We start from the raw sequence: 22676 nt of genomic DNA, 5'->3' as shown, positions 1-22676 counted from the left end.
GGCAGAGGGAGGGAGGGTGGGAGCTTGGGGACTGGCGAGGGAGAGTTGGCTGTCGAGGAAGGGCTGGGCGGGACCAGCGAGGGCATGGAAAGGCTGGGCGGGACCAGCGAGGGCATGGACAGGCTGGGCGGGACCAGGACAGGCTACGCGGGTCCAGCGGGGGCACGGACAGGCTAGGCAGGACCAGCGGGGGCACGGACAGGCTACGCGGGTCCAGCGGGGGCACGGACAGGCTAGGCGGGACCAGCGGGGGCACGAACAGGCTGGGCGGGACCAGCGAGGGCACGGACAGGCTGGGCGGGACCAGCGAGGGCACGGGCAGGCTGGGTGGGATCTGCGAGGGCACGGACAGGCTGGGCGGGACCAGCGGGGGCACGGGCAGGCTGGGCGGGACCAGCGGGAACATGGACAGGCTGGGCGGGACTAGCGGGGAAGGGAGCAGCCAAAAGTCAGTTTCATGTTTCCAGTCTAGGAGTTCAGAGGCCGTCTGCAGCTCACCCTCAGCATCGGGAGTGTGGACGGGACCTCCCTCGAAGCCCTCAAAGTCCACCAGAACTCCCACGGCGGCAGACGTTGTTACTGGCTCACGCACCTGGTCAGATGCACATCGGAGCTCCGGCTCCAGGACGAATGCTGGCTCAGTCGCTGTGTCTTTTGCCGGCTTCGGTGTCGCTGTGGTTTCTGGCTCTCTGTCTGCAATGACGTCAGACGAAATGTATAAAAATAAATAAATGGTTACATTCGGGGTCGTTCCAACACACAAGCGAGCACGCCTCGAAGAAGTCCTCTGCATACCTCTCCAGAGACATGCCGTCTTGGCAGAGCTGTAGTAGCTGGTTCTCTGGAGAGGTGAAGTCGTCCAGGTCCGAATAGGGGTCAGTGAAGGGTTCTAGGATGGTGAAGGGGTCCGGTGATGAATATGGTGTGGCCATCGCGTTGTTTAGGTCTGGTCTTCTGTAACTGTTCACAGACGATAGACGATGCCACAGGGGTAAAGTGAAAGGTTTAATAATCAAAGCGGTGAACTCAGGAACAATTATAGGGAAATCGAAAAATAGGGAAACATCCAAGGGAAAAACAGTACAATCCACAAACATCCACTGGAATAAAATACAATAATCCAACGGGTAATAAACTTCCACGGAACAAAGGGTACGGAACTAGTATCACAAAATACAACTAGACCAGACACAAAACACTGGGTAAAGGGAGAACATATAGTGTCCGGTTGATGAGGTGCAGGTGAAAGTCATTAGCATTCGGATGAGTGGAACAATCAACATGGTTGGAGGAGTGCAGGTGCAAGGCATTATGGGGGATGTAGTTCGTTAGTTGTTACAGTTATGTTCAAACAACATTTAAAAGTGCATTTTCTGGATTAGGGGATCTTTAAATATATACATCTTACACTGGTATTTATTATTTTGTATGTTTTAAATTTGATTGCTTTGTTAATGCAGGAAAATGGACAATTAAATTAGTTTAACATTTACATTCTGTAATTGTAATGGAAGTATTATGTTTCAATAGTAAAAGTAAAAAGCGTAAATGTACAAAAATAATATACATAGTAAAGTAATGACTCCTGATTATGTATACAATGTGAGCAGTTTGGAGGAAGCAGTACACACTTGAAAACAGTACTACAATCAACTTCCCCCTCAACTAAAAACTAAAGATAAAAAGGAAAAGAAATCAAGAACAAAGAGTTGTTGACAAAATGCAACAATGCAAAAAGACAGGATAACAAAATATTAAGGTAACGAAAGGACCAGCATTGATTTTTCATCGGTTTTTATTACGTCATACTGTTCATTGCTCTTTCCTGTTTAAGGCAACTGGCTGTTTATCAAGTGTTATAAAAAAGAGGAAGAAATTGCATCACAAAAAAACAATGATTTCGAGCCCCCAGAAAAACTCATTTACTTGCCTTCCTTCAAGCCACTGTAACATTCCTGCCAAGTCTTTCTCATTAAGGTATGGCATTTTATTGTGCATGCATGTTCTGTGTAGTTTACTTTTTGGTGGACTAAACATTAACATAATTGATGTTATGTTTGTTATGTTATGTTATGTTGTTATGTTATGTTATGTTATGTTATGTTATACGTTACATTACGTTACATGTCATCTATTAACAGTAATATACATGTATTAATGTACATAAATATACGTAATATATTTTAAATAGTGCTAAAACTTCAAAAGTAGTGTACAGCCTACTTTGAGACTCATCATAAATCAGACTAGAAAATTAAGTGAACCCTTAAATTTGCCAGTGTTGACCACTAAGAACTTTCTCAGGTTCTCAAAAGTACAGTCATTTTTCTACAAGTTTGGAATGCATGAAAGTCCATTTTTTAGTTACTGCTGTAGAACGAAGCTTTTTCCCCCAAAACAGTTTGTCACTGAATCCATCTTAAATTGTTTTTAAAAAATGTGGAAGTACCATATAAAATCAATTTGGTTAGAGGGGTGAGAATTTCAGACAACTTTTGTTGCAATTACATAAATGGCATTGTGCTGACAGATGCAAATATCGAGTTGCTGTAAGAAGCAGTTAGTTGAGGGGCTTGGTGATCAGTGCTCGGAAATATGGACATAACCACTCAGAGTGAAGCATTGGTAGTCCGATCTGTTCATGCACTTGGCAGAGTGTGCTTCTTTCTCAAGATAACAAGATAACATTGCCACATGGGTAAACATCCTGTACTCAATGTGCTAAAAGCGTGGTCAACACATTTATTCATCAGGAAATAATAGAAGTGTCAGAAACACCAAGTACCAGCCACTATCTATACCACTAAATAACCAAGAACAATCTCTACTGTTACACCAATGCTACAGAGTAAGACTAATAGACATGAAAGTGATGTTCCACTGGAGCACTAAAACCCAGGTATAGTGTTTCAGAACACAGAAGGTCATAATCTTGGTTGCACCATGTAGATATTGAGACAGTAAAACTGAATAAACAGTGTAATTGTTGTAAGTGTAATTATTATTTTACCTAACAAGAATTTTGCTAAGGTATTTAAGGATTCCATTAAACTATCTGTTACTTGCTAGGGAAGGGAAAACAGGGAGCGGATCCAAATGCAGTATAATCCTTTAATAAAGTCCACAGCGTAATCCAAAACCACATGAGAAAACACGAAAGGGACACATAAACATCCAAGATAACAAGGGACACATAAACATCCAAGATAACAAGAGACACACGAGGCATGACATTAAACAATGATCGATACTAGAGAACTGAACACAAAGGCAATATATACACAAATGCAGGGACAAACAGGAAATGGGACACAGGTGAAACCGGTCGACAATCACAAGACACAAAGCATGATGGGATATGGAGTCCTTGACAGAAAAACAGAGCAAAATGGCACTTTCACGTTATTTAAAAAATAAATTAGTTATAGTTACTAGTTACTTCTCACAAATAGTAATTGAGTTAGTAACTGGGTTACATCATTATAAAAGTAACTAATTACCAGGAAATGTAACTATTGCATTACCTTTTCCAAAATGTTCAAATATGTCAAATAACTTGGATGCCCCCCATATTAAATATGTTAAATGGAAACTAAATAGAATGAATTATTTGTATAAAACATTGTACACGAATCTACACTATTTTAATGTTGCTGTGGGTCAATGTGAGAGACACCTATTAATTTTTTTTATATATATAAAAATATTATTATTGTAAATATTATCATTACTATACTGGAACAATAAAACACAATAGAATAGTTCAGAACTTTTACTATTTATTGCACAGACCACAATTGGTCAACAAATAAGTCTAAAAATAAATTATGCTTCTAAAGACATGTACCAACTTAACAACTGCTTGACATACTGTACTGTACTTATTTTTCGTATTTTCTTACAAAAGTAAACAGTTTAATAACAAGAAATGCTCTTAATGTTTTGTCTGCTTTCCAGTAGCCTATGATAAGGGAATGTGAGTTCGTGCATACTTTAGATTGCATTTTAGGAAACGGAATATTTAATTACTCGCAGTTATTGTTTGACAGCGGAGCGCGAGGATAGTTTCACTTTCGCTTTGGAAAGTTATAGTTTTGTGTTACTCGCAGCAGCATCCCTGACTCATTCCATCCATTTAAAAAAATATCTGTGCTCTGTCCCAGCTAACATAAGACTGGCGAACCAGTGGCGGGCCACCGGTGGCAAAGTTGGCAGCCGCCATATTTCTGCCGGTGGTCCGCTGCTAAGCCGCTGGTTTATCATTAATGTTTGCTGGCGGCCCACGGTCGGTCCGCGGTTTATTATCGTTAAATCACGCTAAACAAATGTCATTCAACACAAAAACCAATGTTCAATAACAACTGCAAATTTAATATTTTAACAGATTAAATACACAATTGCATTACATTTATCAGACCAACACACAAATACAGTATTTGTACCCATATGGAAGTTATCCATGTTTTTTTACAGCATTTGCAGTAAGACCATACAAAATCAATTACAATGATTGATTGTTGTAGCAAAACCACATTAACTATGCCATTACTACAACATATAGAAAACCTATACAGACTTTCACCATGGTTTCAAAAGCATCAGAACCATTTTTAAAACCTTGATTTGAAAAAAGAAAAAAAATATGATTACATGGTTGCAGTATTACCATAGTAAAACCCAGGATAGCTGTCGTAAGGGTATAGAGTTTAACAATGCATATAATTTCAAAGCAGCTTAAAAAATGCATATTTCAATGTTACAATCAAAAAATATATCCTTTAATCAGCCAGAGGTGGCTGTGACTCACTGAGAAACAACAAAGTCAGAATCAGAATCAGAATCAGAATCAGAAGAGCTTTATTGCCAAGTGTGCTTGCACACACAAGGAATTTTCTTTGGTGTTGGAAGCTTCTAGTACAGACATTCAACACAATGACAATACAATATAATACGATTTACAGTCTAAAAGATTCTAAATTGTGCATATATAAAATAAAGACTATTTTACAGAAAATGGGGGATAATAACATATAAGAGACATTGTACAGGGTAGTATATAGTAGAATAAACATATTAACAGATTGTATGTACACTTGTGCAAATGGATAATTTAGTAAGTAGAGGTAGTGTTATATACATGTATACATAAGATGTAGATATAATAAGGCACTATAGTGCACACTATAGGAGTAGTGGAAGTGGAATATTGCTCTTAAGGAGCAGTTATCTGTTTAGGAGGGAGATTGCCTGGGGGAAGAAGCTGCTTCTGTGTCTGGAAGTCTTGGTGTTTGGTGCTCTAAAGCGCCGGCCAGAGGGCAGCAGATCAAAGAGTTTGTGTGCTGGGTGTGTGGAGTCAATGATGATTTTTCTTGCCCTGTTTTTCACTCTGGAATCGTACAGGTCCTGAAGTGTGGGCAGAGGAGCACCAATAATTTTCTCAGCACTACGAACTGTCCGTTGTAGTCTTCGTAGGTCTGATTTGGTGGCCGAGCCATACCAAACAGTAATTGAAGTGCACAGAACAGATTCGATGACCACTGAGTAGAACTGGGTCAGTAGCTCCTGTGGTAGGTTGAACTTCCTCAATTGACGGAGGAAGTATAACCTCTGCTGGGCCTTCTTTACAATGGAGTCTATGTGGGACTCCCACTTCAGGTCCTGAGAGATGGTGGAGCCCAGGAACCTGAATGACTCCACAGTATCCACAGTGCTGTCCAGGATGGTGAGGGGAGGAAGTGATGGAGGGCTCCTTCCGAAATCCACCATCATCTCCACTGTCTTGAATGCACTCAGCTCCAGGCTGTCTTGACCACACCAGGCAGCCAGCTGAGCAACCTCCCTTCTGTAGGCAGATTCATCACCGTCTTGAACAAGGCCAATGACTGTGGTGTCATCTGCAAACTTCAGGAGTTTGACAGAAGGGTCTGTAGAGGTGCATTCGTCTGTGTAGAGCGAACACAGCAGTGGAGAAAGATGTTCATATCACAATAGCTCTAAGACAATATAAGTAATTTGTTTAAAGTAATGTTCAGTTAAACAGGCAATATTATTATAGGTTAAGTTTGCAGATGTTCAACCCATATCCAGCAATTTTTTTTGTGGACAAGTAAATGGGAATATCTCAAGTAAGTAACCAAAAAAATAAGGGTAAACATTTGTCCATTTACATATACGGCAATTATTGTAACAATACAAAGTGGATTGACAATCAGCAAACTTACACTTTTAGGCAGTACCATAGGCAGTGTAATCAGGCAGTGATTACAATATTTGGCAGGTTTTTTGCCTTTATTTGTACAGTATTGAATGAGAGAGGACATGAAGCGAAGTAGGAGAGAGAAGGGGGTGGGGTCGGGAAAGTACCACGAGCCGGGAATCGAACTCAGGTCAGAGCACAACCACGCCATGTATCATCATGTATCAGCTCCTACATATTTGGCAGTTTTGTATGTCCATCTATAGTTGCCATCATCTGAAGTCTTTGTGAGTGTTGGCATCATCTGAAGTCTTCACAAGTGATGCTGTATCCAATCTGGAGCTGTCTCAATCTTAAAGTGTAAACCCTGACAGATTGAAACAGGAAAGCAAAAGGAGAAGCTTTTTCAGAGCTCTTCTGCTGCAGAGGCCGCGGGCAAAATAACTGCCACGCCCAGGCTTCCAGCCCTGCCGGCTCCACCTTTGCACCACGGCCCAAGTCCGCCTCTGCACCATGGCCCTTCACGGGCCTGGCCCTCCTTCCCTCCCCCTGTTCCGCCTCCGCTACACTGCCCTCCTAGACTGTTGTGAGCATCTAGAAGCCGCTCTTAAGGGGGGGACTCTGTCATGATCCCAGTCCGTGTTCCTCTGTTATTTTGGAATTTTATATTATTTCCTGTTGCATGCCATGTTTTGTAGTCCTTTGTAGTTTTTCTTGTTAATCAGTTTCCCCAGGTGTTTCTTGTTTCCTTATTACCCCAGTGATTAATCAGTTTTTAAATCGTTTGACAGCACTATTTATAATGTTAACACACTAAATACACTAAACAGCGCAACACAACAATGAGACCAGACAACAATGTGGAGAACAGAGTAAGTTTATATTGATTGGAGTTGCTGACAGCTGTGGGTGATGGTAGACTGGAGACAGGTGAGGGAAATCACAGGGAAACTAAGACTACGTTTACACGATGAAAAACGGAAACGTCTTCGTACGAAGTCAACTTCTCCATGCAAAGCCGCTAACGAAGCAAGCCAGAACCTTAAGGTCCCTTACCCACGCTCCAACTAAACTCCTAACTCCGTGTTACTCCGGCCCACGCGAGGAAGGGCCGCCAACCATCAGGCCGCGGTAGCAGGCTCTCGGCAATCCCGGCCGCGCCCTGGACCCACCGCCACCGGCCCAAGCTGTCCCGGCAGTGTGAGTATGACTCCGCCAGTGGTTCAGGCTCATTCTCAGCCCTTCCCTTCTGCCTCTTTAGATCCCGTCCATGGCCCAGCCCTGCCGCCAGACTCTAGCGCGAGGCTGCCTCCACTTTCCTTTTCCACTACCTTTGTAGAAGGGGCTGAGCCAAGCGTGAGCCTGCCTCCGCAAGCCGATCTGGCCCAGTATGTTGCAAACTATTATGTCGCCTTTCTATAATGCATTTTAAGGACGCAATGCTGTTTACAATGACAATAGCAAGAATTTCCTAATTTCAGTATAACCGCAAGAGTGATGTTGTACGGTTCAATAAACACTATATTATTATTTAAAGGCACTGCAATAAATTACTGTTTGCGCTACTTCGCCAATTCCAATAGTTCCTAACAGAACGGTTGCCTTTCTCTGAACAACAAACAGCTGTATTTAGTTTTTTAATTAATCCTGGTTTTGAACGATTCGGTCAAATGTTCCACTGCACTGTTTTGGTTTCACGTTTAAAGTAAGCCTATCATCGCTGTATAGGTGAACTGTTTCACAGTTTTAATCCAGGCAGATGCACAAGGCAGTGCCGCCGTTACACACATTCGTAACTGAATGCCCTGTCCAAAGCCTCTAAATGAGATTCAAATTACTTGTCGACTCCATGACTACGTGAATATACATCTTCCTTATTTCGGTGCAGCGCACGCAGGCCAACAGGCGAAAAAAGAAATTATAAAATAATTTAACCACTTGTGGCCACTAGAGGGTTCCCAAGAACATGTGAAGCAACTACTGATGTGATCCGATAAGATTCATCACTATTACGATGCAGTGCGATCCAATTCAATACAATATAATGCGATGCGACATGCATCTCGATGCATCGCCATCGATACGATACATTAAAGATACATATGAAGCAACTACCGATGTGATCCGATAAGATTCATCACTATTACGATGCAGTGCGATCCAATTCAATACAATATAATGCGATTCAATGGAATTAATGGTTATAATAGGATTTTTTGTTTTAATGGAAACTACAGTGTCTACTGGTATGTGATGGATTTTATTGGTGGGATGTTATCTGGAAGATGGAATCTAATAGAATACCATTCAATTGAATAATAACCAAAACACAATACAAAAAGGAATTTTGTAATGATTAACTGATGTGCCTCCTGACTTCTAATGCAGGGAACTTTCACAAACAGGTCTTGACGTAGAGGAGGTACTGGAAGCCCTTGTTCTCAGTAATGCTAAATATGTTTACAAATAAAAAAGGCGATTACATTGGTTATTGCATTGGAACAAGCAGAGCTGTTAGCCAGCGGGAAGTGAAAAAAAGTTTTAATCGTTTGCTAACTCGGGGTCATGCTAGCAGTAGCTAACATTACAGCTAAATGATACATCTATGCTGCCTTGAAAATCTATCAAACATAGGTCTCTCAGTCAGGAGACAGGGAGTAAAGCAAACGTTGTATTCGGATGTGCCTTAATGCCTTTCTGCCTTGGAATGCAGCCTCCGAAGGCAGCACTTAGCTGTCAGACGCAACCTATGTGTGACTGTCAGGACACGCCACAGTCTCCGTAGTAATGTGATACATCATATTGACGTAGCAGCAGTGATGACAAACCGCTCATGTGAAACAGTTCAGAGAAATCAACATGCATATAGATTTTTCCCGATGCAAATATGTTAGAAACAACTTTTTAAATCGATGCATCGCATCGTTACCTTTTATGCCGATGCATGTATGCAAATCGATGAATCTTCCCATCCCTATTACATTCATGAGGCGCATCTAAAACAATGCCACTGATTACTCTTGCGTGTCATGACTCATACTAGTTTCACGGTCTGCAAGTTATTTTCCAAACATGACCTACAGTAGGTCCTCATAGATACATGTCCAAAAACATTTTTTTGTCATGTGCATACATTGGCAGGCATTTTGTCCATTGTGGCTGTAAACATGATATGTACATTTATCAAGTACTCACCTTACTTTACTTATTACTTTGAAAAGTACTCCGATTACATTTTGCACATTACTTTTAACTGTGTTAACAGTTTGTTCTGCGTAAGAACAGCGTTCTAAAGGTTTTACCAAAAATATACATTTGTAAAAACTGTGGTGTCATGGGCATGCATATTTAATTGCCAGTCTAGTTGTGAGTACTTATCAATCAAAACAACAATGGTGGACTACAGGACTTTGTTTGTTCTGCTCATTATACTTATTACATCTATCTTGTTTGTTATTTATTTTTAGGGAAAATCTTGATTTCTTGAGATTCTTCTTGTTGGGCTAACATTCTTTTAAAAAAAATTGTTCACTTTATTTCCACAGCAAATACAAGAAGTGACACCAACTTGCCAAACTTCCATCAATAACATGGCCACTCTTGTTACCATGAAGACCGCAGTCTTATCCAGACCACCCCCTAATTCCACTCTGCTGATGCCTGTTTCCCCACAGCCCTTCTCCCTGTCCCATCAGATCGGGATTGCTATCCTGGTTCTCGCCTTTGTCTTTGGTTTTCCTGGCAACCTGTTTGTAGTGTGGTCAATTTTGTGCAAAGTTAGGCGCCGTTCTGTCACCTGTTTGTTGATTTTCAACCTGGCGGTGGCTGATGCTTTAGTACTCTTGAGCGCTCCACTGTTTCTCAGGTACCTGGCTGGAGGGAGGGGCTGGGAGTTTGGATCTGCCCTGTGCAAGACTGTCCATTATCTGTGCTGTGTCAACATGTATGCATCTATTTACCTCATATCTCTGATGAGCCTGGACCGCTGGCTGGCTGTCAACAAACCGTTTCTGTCTCAGAGGATGAGGACCAAGAACAGACTCTTGCTGATCATGTTGGGCATCTGGGTGATGGCTTTTCTAATGGCTTTGCCCATGCCATTCTATCGGTGCGTATTATCCTTTTTTACAATCCGTGCAAACACACAAATCACACTTTAAATTAAGCAATAAAGCATATTGGATATAAAACATGTCTAAATGAGAACAATAGACTGATTTCACTATGCTGCCATGTTGAAATCTAAAACGAGGCAGAGGTGGGAAGAAAACCGGAAGGAAAGATAGACTACAATGGTTTGGACAACCATTGGGTATCTGTGACATGAATAAACAAATTATGCGTTTAAAAACAACGTTAGATTGGCTGTGTGTGCGCGAATGAAACCCATTAATGGCAGTTTAAACATTCACTAATATGTGATGGTACGGCTTAAGTGGTCAAGAAAAACAGCTAGTGTGACATGCATCCTATGCTTATATTGTCACATTTACGATCATAAATCGTTTTTTTCTTTTGTGATTCATTTTTTATTAGACATATTATATGTTGTACATGTATGTAAAACAGTTTACAAGAAGCCCAAGATCCGCCCATAACTAAAATTAACAGACAAACAAGGAAAAATAAAGAGAAAGTCTGTATAAATAGACATAACAGAAAATTGTAAGACAGGTAGGTATACAAGTAAACCAAGCTAGAGTATCTGGTCCATCATGGTTTCAGCATGTCCGTGAGAGTTTCAGTGAGGTCCATCCAAGATTGTACTGTATTTCTGATAGCACAAATTTTTTTTGTTGCAGTGGCGCACTCCAGCAGAGCAATGTCCAGTAGATAAGATGAGATTGGTTTTTTGATTGACAGATAATGACATTGAAGAATCATCCAGCAAGAGAAAGAGCAGTGGGTCCTTCTGGATCTCAGTTCTTAGCAAGTCAGACAATACTTTCTGTACCAAAGACCAAAACATCTCAATCTGAGGACAATACCAGAACATATGCATGTATGTACACTTGGTAGAACTATTACATAAGTGGCAAAAGGGATCAAGTTTTATTTTCATTTTGTAGAGTAGACAGAGAGTAGCATATGCTTTGTAAAGTAGCTTATAATGAATCATTTGATGAGCCAGGTTTTTAGAGGAAGTAAAACAATTCTCCCAAACAGTATCCCAATCGATCACCGTATCGAGTTCTATTTCCAATACGCCCTCAATTGGAATTTTTGAGTACTGTCGTTCAAGTGAATCATAAATTATACTCACAATTCCCCTAGAAGCCATACTCGAGTCTATCCATTTCACCATAGGATGAGGAGACAGTTTAATCGGCCAAGGTACTCCATAGGCTTTCAATGCAGATCTTAACCTTAAGGACAGGAAAAAAGAGAACCTCAGAAGAGAGAACTCATCTTTTAGTATCTCAAAATGCTAAGGCGAAAATGCTACATTCAGCCCAACATTTAGAGACAAACGGTTTATTAGCAGTGCAAAGATTATTATTATGCCAAATAGGGGTAGATTCCCAATAAATGTCTGTGACTCCCATTATCTTTTGTGCTGCCTTCCAGATTTTATTAGAATGGCAAATAATTAGTCCAAATCGAGCCAAATCTTTCTTAGATATTCATGCAAAGGGTAAGTCCTGTAGGCGCAATGAATAGATGATATTATTTTCTAATGCCTGCCAAGCACTGGTGATTCTACAACCATTCATGCCAGCGGTCTTGTCTGATACGCTGGATAATAAGACCAGAAATCTGGTAAGGATAAGCCGCCATGTTGTTTAAACCTATGCATGGATTTGAGACGAATTCTGGGATGTTTGTTGTTCCATAAGAATTTTGTTATCGTTGTATAAACTGCATTAACTGAAATTTTATGAGACGAGTTCATACAGTTTATAGGAGCTATCATAGGACATTGTCTATTCGCTTGGGCCAAAGGCTCTAATGATAAGTTAAAGAGCAAGTGTGACAAGGGGCAATCTTGCCGCATACCCCTACCAAGATGAAAAGAAAGGGAGATATAGGAGCCAGTAAGTACTCTGGCTGAACGGTTAGATGGTTTTAACAGCTCGTTGGAAAAAGTGGCCAAACTCGACAGATAATGACGGACCATAAAAAATTCCACTCAATTTGATCGAAGGCTCACTCTGCATCCAAAGAAAAGATATAAGCCGCGTATGAATCTGCTTGTTGAATGATATGAAGAAGTCTAAGTATATTATCTGTAGCAAATCTCCCCCTCAAAAAGCCAGTTTGATCATTACCAATCAAGTCTCCTACACACCGATCCCGTCTTAAGGCTAGAACTTTTGCCATCAGTTTTGAGTCCGTGGACAGGAGGCTGATTGGTGTATAACTAGAACATTCCAATGGATCCTTCTCCTTCTTCAGTAGCAGTGTTATCAAGGCCGTAGCTTGGTCCCTGTGTAAAGTACCTTTTTCTAAAGCAAAGTTAAGAGAATCAAGGATCACGGGTGCCACTATCCCATACTGTTTTCAGTAGTTCCGGGGGAATTCCATCTAACCCTGGAGCTTTGTTACTCTTCATGGAATCTAGGGCGGATTTGAATTCCTCAATCGTCAAAGGGCTATCCAATATCTCACGCTGAGTGTTATTTACTTAAGGGAGATTAAAATGTTTAAGGAATAAATCAATATTTGTTAGGACAGTGCTAGACTCTGAAGTATACAAATCGTCGCCTTGAAATTATAAGGTTCTATCTGCAGTCTGACTAGTTTTGAGATATTGAGCTTTAAAGATTTTGCATTTCATATAGCAAAAATGATATGAGGAACAAATCTCTTTTATACATGAAAAAGACAGAGACCCTAAATGTATTCCAAATGTACAATATCAACATTTTCTGAAATTTGTAAATGTTTTTTTTTTTGGAACAGGTCAAACGCAGATAGAACCTTGCTTTTTTGGTTTAGAATTATAAGGTTCTACCTGCAAAACATTCATTAAAGCAATACATTTTCAAGCAACACAAACAATTTGCTTATAACTTTTGTTAAAACATGAAATTAAGTGTATAATAATATGTAAAAAATGTACATTTGCTTTTATGACACTTATTTCATATTTTAGGATGCTTTCTTCATGTTCAGGTTAAAGATTAAAGGCCCTTTTAATTGTTGTATCGATGTTTTATCCACAGAAGGTGGGACAGATCAAATTACTTTTTAGAGATGATTATGGCTGAAAAAACAATAATGTTTATTGTTGTAATCAAGACTCTTGGCATTGTTGACTATTTGGCATTAACTGCATTATGAGAGTCTATGTAAACACAGGTATTAAGAAGTTAGAGCTGCTGGCTAGTGTTGTGTCTAAAAATAATGTTGTTTCAGCGGCTCTTATTGACAAGAGTATCAATTCCTCAGATATTCCCGTCACTGAGGAGTCCGGTCACATGACAAAGAAAGCTGATCCTGATTGGTCCTCTTGTGTGCATTCAAAGTGCTGATTGGCGCTTGCAGATAGAACCTTATAGCACCAAATTGCAATTCGATTTTATAGATAGAACCTTTTTATTTTCTTAAAAAACTCCCAAAATGCACACATTTAAAAACATGGCATAATGTAAATAAATTGTCACAGAATAAGAATATGTGAATAACTCAATTTTGACCAAAATGTCAGATTGAACTTTATAATTCTAAGGTGACGAAATGTTGTTAATATTGTTCGAATATTTTATTCACCTCCTTCGGTTGGATATATACTGAGTCTTCGTGTCTGATAGCTGATATGCTGGCCTTAGATTCATTCACTTTCAACCTCAAGGCCAACAATTTGGATGAGCACCTTGCCGAGGTCATCTCCCTCCTCTTAGTCGCCGTATGGGTGCTGTAGTCTGGGAAGAAAAGCAACGGCGCTCCGAGGTGAAGAATTTGCCCAGCCCCTCGAGCTCCATTCAGGATCGCATTGCGATCTCGATAGCGTAGGATCTTGAAGATGAAAGTGCGAAGGCTTGATTTTGAGCATCCTCCGTTTTAAATACGGTGAGCTCTTTCGATTTCCAGTTCCTTACCAGCAAGATCCATTTAGCAAAACGATTCTGAATAAATCGCAGAGGGTCATCTCCTTTTGCACCTTCTTTCAGCCCCACCAAATGGACATTGGACTGGCGGCTTTTGTCTTCCATTCTTGCCTGCTTTTCCCGAAGAGAGTCGACCGCCATCTTTACCTCTACCGTGTCTTTCTTTGAATGACGAAGAGCTGTCTGCATGTTGTCGAAATTATTCCTTATCAGGCGAACATCCTCTTCCAGTCTCTCAGCTATCGGAGGGAACTTTTCCTTAAACAGTTCCCTGACGAGGCTAAAGTGCGTCTTCAACTCCTCGGCGACAATGGTGCAGAGTTCCCCCACAGACGCATAGTCAGTGTCCTTCACTCGCTTTTTTTCTGGGGAATTTATCGTCAGTTGATGTTTTGCCATAGTTATTTGCGCTGCCGTCGATGACTCAGATAAAACGCTTACAAATATGGAGAGTTCAGAATCAGAATCAGAATCAGAATCAGAAGAGCTTTATTGCCAAGTGTGCTTGCACACACAAGGAATTTTCTTTGGTGTTGGAAGCTTCTAGTACAGACATTTAACACAATGACAATACAATATAATACGATTTACAGTCTAAAGATTCTAAATTGTGCATATATAAAATAAAGACTATTTTACAGAAAATGGGGGATAATAACATATAAGAGACATTGTACCGGGTAGTATATAGTAGAATAAACATATTAACAGATTGTATGTACACTTGTGCAAATGGATAATTTAGTAAGTGGAGGTAGTGTTATATACATGTATACATAAGATGTAGATATAATAAGGCACTATAGTGCACACTATAGGAGTAGTGGAAGTGGAATATTGCTCTTAAGGAGCAGTTATCTGTTTAGGAGGGAGATTGCCTGGGGGAAGAAGCTGCTTCTGTGTCTGGAAGTCCTGGTGTTTGGTGCTCTAAAGCGCCGGCCAGAGGGCAGCAGATCAAAGAGTTTGTGTGCTGGGTGTGTGGAGTCAATGATGATTTTTCTTGCCCTGTTTTTCACTCTGGAATCGTACAGGTCCTGAAGTGTGGGCAGAGGAGCACCAATAATTTTCTCAGCACTACGAACTGTCCGTTGTAGTCTTCGTAGGTCTGATTTGGTGGCCGAGCCATACCAAACAGTAATTGAAGTGCACAGAACAGATTCGATGACCACTGAGTAGAACTGGGTCAGTAGCTCCTGTGGTAGGTTGAACTTCCTCAATTGACGGAGGAAGTATAACCTCTGCTGGGCCTTCTTTACAATGGAGTCTATGTGGGACTCCCACTTCAGGTCCTGAGAGATGGTGGAGCCCAGGAACCTGAATGACTCCACAGTATCCACAGTGCTGTCCAGGATGGTGAGGGGAGGAAGTGATGGAGGGTTCCTTCTGAAATCCACTATCATCTCCACTGTCTTGAATGCATTCAGCTCTAGGTTGTTTTGACTACACCAGGCAGTTCTACTGAGAAATAGTTAAATTATGGATGTCGAGTCGGGGAGCGATCGAACTACACAGCCATTACCATCAGCGGGTCACGTGACCTCAGATCATAAATAGCTGTAATAACTCCAGGTTGGTTGTTCAAACAATTGCAGTCTATCTGTCCTTAAGGCATTCTTCCCACCTCAGCCTCGCTGCTTTCGATTTCAACATGGCAGCGGTGTGAAATCAATCTATATAATTACCTTCAAAAGTATTAAATGCTGTGCTCCAAATAAAATGGCAGATGGAAAAAAGCTCGACCTGATTTTGCCAAGTGGTTGAAGTCCTCAGGACAACATATTTTGTTAACCTAAGGACACCATTTTTATATAAATAAAACCCAAACCCACACCAAACCCCAACCCTAACCATTACTTACCCCTAAAATTAGAGGGAAATGATAAGTGAAAAACAATGGTCTAGAAGCACCTAATCCTGGTTGGAAGATTAAATTTAAAATAAACTGTAAACTTATTTCTGAAATCTGATTGGTTGATTTAAATGTTGTCCCAGGGTCAACATGATGTTGTCCTAAGGATATCAACCACTTGGCAAAACAGGAGAGCCTGGAAAAAACTGGACTGGAACTGGCACAACACATGTATGAATGCTCATTAAATGTAAAACTGGAGTGGTTTTGTAATTTTTCCAGGGCTGTATAACAATGCCATTTCCCAAACAAAAATTGCGCTTAAATATTTGGTAAAAATCTGTTAGTCTACATATTTTAGTGTGGCTCCAAAACTGTAACTATTGATTTTGATCTTATTTATGATACATCATATTTCTCTGTTCTCATGTGCCTTTTTCTCTTTCATCACCACCAGTTCCCTCCTACAAATTCGTCCCAGCGTGCCAATATATGTGTGTGTGCCGTTCCACTGGAAAAGTGTGGGGCATGAAATCTTTCAGTACTTTTCTGAGACTCTGTTAGGTTTCCTTCTACCCTTCACATTCATCCTGGTGTGCTATATCTCAGTGATATGTAGGCTACGTAGTGCCATGTTCCAACGCAAAGGAAGAGGAAGCATCTTGATCCTGCTTATCATTGGTGCTTTTACCGTATTCTGGCTGCCGTATCACCTCATCAATATCCTACAGGTGTGCATAACATTTTTTTCCATATATCCATAGGCCCAAACTGTAGCTCATGGTGCTGGAAAGATATCATTTTAAGGGAATACGTTAAAGGTTTACCTTGAATGCAATGTAAATCGCTCTGGATGAAAGTGTATGTTAAATGCATAGATGTAAATTAATGTTATATTGAAAATGTTGTGATGTCGTACCTCATTGCATATCACATGTCTTGAATCCTAACACTTTCTGCTTTACATCAGTTTTGTTCATATTGCCCAATTTAAGTGGTGCAACCGATCACAAAACTCATGGTTTGGATCATATTATGGATTTTGGGTCACGGGTTGGATCCTTTTTCGGATCAGCTAATGTAAATGCTCATCACAGTTTTATTCATAGTTTTAAATATAATTCAGTAAATGCACACCTATGAAGGTGTTCCAGGTCTGCTGACCGCATTACAGTTCCATATCACTTCGCCAAGTTTAAACAAAAGAAAGGTTATAGTGTAGCCTACAGACCATTACCGCACAGAGCACCCTGCTCTTGATCTGACGTATATAACGTCAAACTTTACTGTTAATGCCGGAAACGTGTGCAGTTTCGTTTCAACAAACAAAGCATTTCAAAAACAAGAAATACATATACTGAAATCGAATAAATAAAATAACTAAATAGAAAAACAAAATGCATTAATAAACACTGATAGCCAACTGGTTCGTTTTCCTCTGCTTATAACTGATAACAATTATATTTTGATTATATTTTGATAGACCTACTCTTTCAAAAGTTTGCGTGATTTTTTTTACTACTGAAGATAGAAACAATACGAGGAATAAATAATTTATTATCACTGGCTTTTCTGTCACATTACTGCAAACACGCAGGTGTGCGCGCGGTCTCTCGCTCGCTCTCTCACTCACACACACACACACACACACGCACACACACACACACACACGCACCACGTGGCTCAAGCTTCCGAGTTCATTCGCTCTAACGAACACTTGAAATGAGATGCGCAAGTACTTGTAGTTCTACCATCAACAGCATTTAAGAGACGAAAACATGACAAACATTGAAATTAAACATTTGAACAATGTCCTATGGTGTGGTAACCCTATTATAAGTGGAATAATTGACTCCGGTCCATTTAATTATTCCTTACATATACGTGTAAATGCACTTTCATTTTGTGATCATTGAGATACTGGAGAGACAGTGAGAACGTGTGCACTCTTAAACTATCTTTTACTCCATGATAAATAAATTTACAGTTAATCTGCTGGTCACATGCATTCCGAACCGTAGAGTACGATCCGTACATATCTTGGATTAACCGCAATCCGTTTCACCACTACCCAATATCACCAAACAAAATCCAAATAATTTTAATATGCTTTTGTAGTTTGAGCAAAAAAAACCTTGCAATAATAATGTATGATTTCATATATGCATTCTCTTTTCACAGTATTGAAAGTTATATGTAAACTGTGAAACATGTTTTTATGTTGAAGCTGCTAATATTTCTATTCAGATGCATGAAGCAAGACTCACTGCAGAAAAAATCATGGCACTTACAAAAAGCGCGATGGACTCTCTTCTTTCTATTACTCACACTACACAAAGAGAAAGAACATGTAGATAACGCAAAACTATATACATAGTAAAATACTGTTCTTGATTAAGTTTTTTTCTAAATACAGGCAAACTTGACACACGATTGCATGTACTGTCTCACACAAATGCAAAAATGTGTTGCATGTGTGCTACAGTGTAAATTCATTCATTTCACATCACATTTGTTTCGTAACTGTGCAGCCCTGCCTCACATCCATCTTAACAGTATGTTGCTTAACGTATTGCATCATAGTTTAAGCTAATGGAACATATCAGGGGCCTGATGTTTAAATGCTGCGTACACACTAAATGGGCATAGAAATATCCTTGCACTATTTTTCACTCACATATCAGGATTAATAAAAAATAAACTGTATTTTATATACTGTAGTATATAAATGCACACTTTTAGAGGTGAGGTTGAAGTAATAAAGTAATCCGAATTCTGTTTTTGCTTTTATACACATTTGATCAAATATTCCACTATATAAAAAATATTTTAAAAAAAGAGGAAATGTGCACAGGATCTGGCGTAATCTTCCTTTGGTGCGCATGTACACGTAACAGATGAAATCTACACAAAGTTTTATAAAGGAAGCCCCAGGTCTTTAAAATTGAGGTTTTGTAAATTCTCTAGGTTTGTTCAACCCATTTCATGCAACAGTATTCTTATTAATTAACTCAATATCAGGGTTTTCTCAAAAACATCCATCTATATTTACATATAGACAATTTTGTAAAAATCTTTTTTACAAAGAATTGTCTTCTCTTTAAAATCGTCTTGGTTACGGATGTAACCTCAGTTCCTCAGAACGAGACTTTGTGTCGAGCTGACACACGGGGTTCGCTCTTGAGAACCTATCAACTTCTGACTAGTTTAGAAAAGGCCAATGAAATTGGGGAATGAAATTTGCATGCCGGACTCCGCCCCCGGATATCCGGGTATAAAAGGGAGACGGCGTGTTGCATTCATTCACCTTTTGGTCTGAGGAGCCTGAGCATCCCTCGACCGCTGCGGCGGGCGGCCAGCGTTGTGGCAAGAAGGACACAACGTCTCGTTCCCTCCATCAGGGAACTGAGGTTACATCCTTAACCAAGACGTTCCCTTTCTGTCGGTCTCTCGACGTTGTGTCGAGCCGACAGATGGGGTTCCTATGGAAAACGCCACAGCGCTGTGCCGCGTCACAATCTCCAGCGGAGCGACGCTGACTGGCCTGGGCGAGTCAGACGAGCGCTAGCACGAAATTGTAACCGTCCAGTGGAGAGGTAGGGGGTCCCAGAGCTTGAAAAGGTGGGAAGCCCCTGCCACCGGCACCGTAAGGGCCACTGGGTAAGAATTATTCCCCCCTGGGGGAAAAACGCTACAGAGACAACTACCTCCGTAGGGAGGAATTAGTGGAGACACACCATCAGGGGAGAACTCATGGAAAAATGTGCGGACTGAAGGAGTTAGCCACAAGGTGGAAGTCCACCTAGGGAGGTCATGGGTTACCGAGGTGGGAACCATTCATGAGGATAATCAGACGGAACCGCCCACTGGGGGGGGGTTACCACGTCTGAAGCACTAGGTCCGGTTAGAGCTATGTGGTAGATAACTCAACTGTTCCCCGGCCTAAGGGGGCAGGGCTGCTCTGCCCAGCCTGTCCCCAGGAGGTGCTTAGTGATGGATGGAATGCCTGTTCTTTACCCAGTGGGGAAGTGGGGTGGCGGAAATAGCCGCTGACCCACCTAAGTAAGGGGGGAAGGGCTTTCGCAGGCGTATGCCCTACAGGCTGCCGGTCCTACATGTTGCCTTGCAGGACGCGGGCTGACACCGGTTCCACGCGTAGGTTGTAGAACCTCGCGAAGGTGTTGGGTGTAGCCTAACCCGCAGCTCTGCAGATGTCTGCCAGAGAGGCGCCCTGGGCCAGTGCCCATGAGGAGTGTGCCTCACTCCTAACGGGCAGGGGCGATCTTGAGATCGGTATGCCGTAGCGACGGCATCCACGATCCAGTGCGCCAGCCTCTGTTTGGAAACAGCCCTCCCCTTCTGCTGACCTCCAAAACAGACAAGAGCTGCTCAGAGCTTCTGAAGCTCTGCGTGCGGTCCAAGCAGAGGCGCAGTGCACGTACTGGACACAACACGGATGGGGTTGGGTCTTCCTCCCCAGTGCGGAGCGCCTGCAGGTTCACCACCTGGTCTCTAGGGGGAGTGGTGGGAACTTTGGGCACGTAGCCGGGCCGGGGTCTCAGGATAACGTGAGAATCACCGGGCCCGAGTTCTAGGCAATCTGTGGACACGGAGGGTGCTTGTAGGTCCCCTACCCTCTTGGAGGTGAGCGCCATCAGGAGAGCCGTCTTTATTGTGAGGTGAGAAAGAGCGGCAGCTCCAAGGGGCTCGAAGGGGCCCGCCACCTAGGTCGCAAGAGGATACAGGGCGCGGATGAGGCGGCCGCCTTTTCGCGCCCCTTAGGAACCTAATGACCAGGTCGTGCTGTCCCAGAGGCTTCCCACCAACTGGGTCGTGATGAGCGGTCGTAGCGGCTACATACACTCCCAGTGAGGAGGGGGAGAGGTTACTCTCCAGTCTCTCTTGAGGAAGGGACAGCACGTTCCCGATCGAGCAACTCCGCTGGTCTTCTCTTCGAGAAGAGCACCAGGACGAGAAGAGGCGCCACTTATGGGCGTATAGCCGCCTAGTGGCCGAGGCCCTAGCCTGAATGATGTCCCAACCAAGCAGGGGTGGGCCACTCAGGATCTTCTCGTCCCGTCCAGACATGGAAGTTCCAGGGGTCTGCCTGGGATGCCGTTATGTGCCCTTCCCCTGTGACAGAAGGTCCTCTGTCAGGGGAATCGACCAGGGGGGAGTTGTTGATGGAGGGAACGAGACGTTGTGTACTTCTTGCCACAACCTGGCCGTACACCGTCTCCCTTTTATACCCGGATATCCAGGGGTGGAGTCCGGCATGCAAATTCCATTCGCCAATTTCATTGGCCTTTTCTAAACTAGTCAGAAGTTGATAGGTTCTCAAGAGCGAACCCCATCTGTCAGCTCGACACAACGTCGAAAGACCGACAGAAAGGGAACATCTCTTACTGCTTTTTTTCTATCGTTTGTATGTTTCTTACAGGTGATTGGTCTGATCCAGGACTCCTCTTCTCTTTTAAACGCTGCAAAAGTCGCCCGTCCAAACGTGACTGCATTTGCATTTCTCAGCAGCAGCATCAATCCTGTTCTGTATGTTTTTGCTGGCAGCTCTCACATCCGTCAGGCTGGTCTTGGCTTCATGGCTAAACTGTTCGAGGCCACCAACTCTGAGTCCACCCGCAGCACAAGATCTAGTCGTGGCTCTCATGCAGAGAGTTTAGTTTTCAACAAGCTGTCCATTAAACTTAGTCGTAAAGGGGACGATGCAAGAGCTGAAACCCCTGGTGAGGTAGTGCACAGCATTGATGAAATTAAAACTCTGACCACACTGCCATAAAAGTGTTGTATTGTTTTTGTATTGTTTTTCTTTATATTTCACTCTCAGGTTCACTTATATTTTATGTATGCTAATAAAAAGTTGACCATTGCATAAAAAGTAAATCCTTTTAATTTTTGCAGAAATATTGAAGAAATAGCTTGAACGACTTTTAAAAATAAATATTAAATACCCTGTTAAATACTGTGTTTAAGAGCACTAAACATTTTGTTTCACCCCTGTTGCAAAGCTTGTTGCTTTAAAAACGCTACAAAAAAAATCTGAAACGCTATTTCTTTTTAATTGTAATGAAAAAAAGAGAGTTTCTTATGCTCTGTGACTAATTTCATTCAGTATATCTTGCTGTTATTTCTCTTTTTTACAATTTACTGTAATGTGTTAAAGTAGCCTTGTTTGTGTATGATCTATATAATCAGTGTTAAAGTATACTAATTAAAGAGCAAGTTACTTGGATTTTCTAAAAGTATCTTTATTGCACGTAGCTTTCCTTCATATTTTCCTTCTGGCACCGCAAGCATCTGCAGAGCGTTACGGCTCCGACAAGGTTTTTTCTGTGCTCAACGTGGTGCCAATGTACACCAGTAGCATCTCAAAAGCGAAGCTGCTGAATTCGCAAGACCATGTGATGTGCCTGTCCGACGTTGTTTTTCTTAATTTGTATTTCATGATTTTTGGGGTTATACCATGGAAATGTTGGCTTAAAGCCACAATATGGAATAATTTTGTTATGAAATATCCCAAAATCACTTGTCACGGTTTGGTGAGGTGCAAGGACAGAGGACCCAA

At 41.6% G+C, this 22676-nt stretch overlaps 1 protein-coding gene across 1 annotated transcript; it reads left to right on the top strand.

The window, feature by feature from the left end:
• Positions 1-1885: 1885 nt before the first annotated feature.
• Positions 1886-22343, top strand: ltb4r (leukotriene B4 receptor). Its single transcript, XM_057343376.1, has 4 exons — positions 1886-1977; positions 9742-10304; positions 16554-16827; positions 21537-22343. The coding sequence occupies exons 2-4, from the start codon at positions 9787-9789 to the stop codon at positions 21888-21890; spliced, it is 1146 nt and encodes a 381-aa protein (XP_057199359.1). The 5' UTR covers positions 1886-1977; positions 9742-9786; the 3' UTR covers positions 21891-22343.
• Positions 22344-22676: the final 333 nt, after the last annotated feature.

This window comes from Triplophysa rosa, linkage group LG1 (genome assembly GCF_024868665.1).
Source record: "Triplophysa rosa linkage group LG1, Trosa_1v2, whole genome shotgun sequence".
Taxonomy (NCBI): Eukaryota; Metazoa; Chordata; class Actinopteri; order Cypriniformes; family Nemacheilidae; genus Triplophysa; species Triplophysa rosa.
Note: the sequence above shows the minus strand (reverse complement) of the source record. Positions and strands in the feature narration are given on the sequence as shown.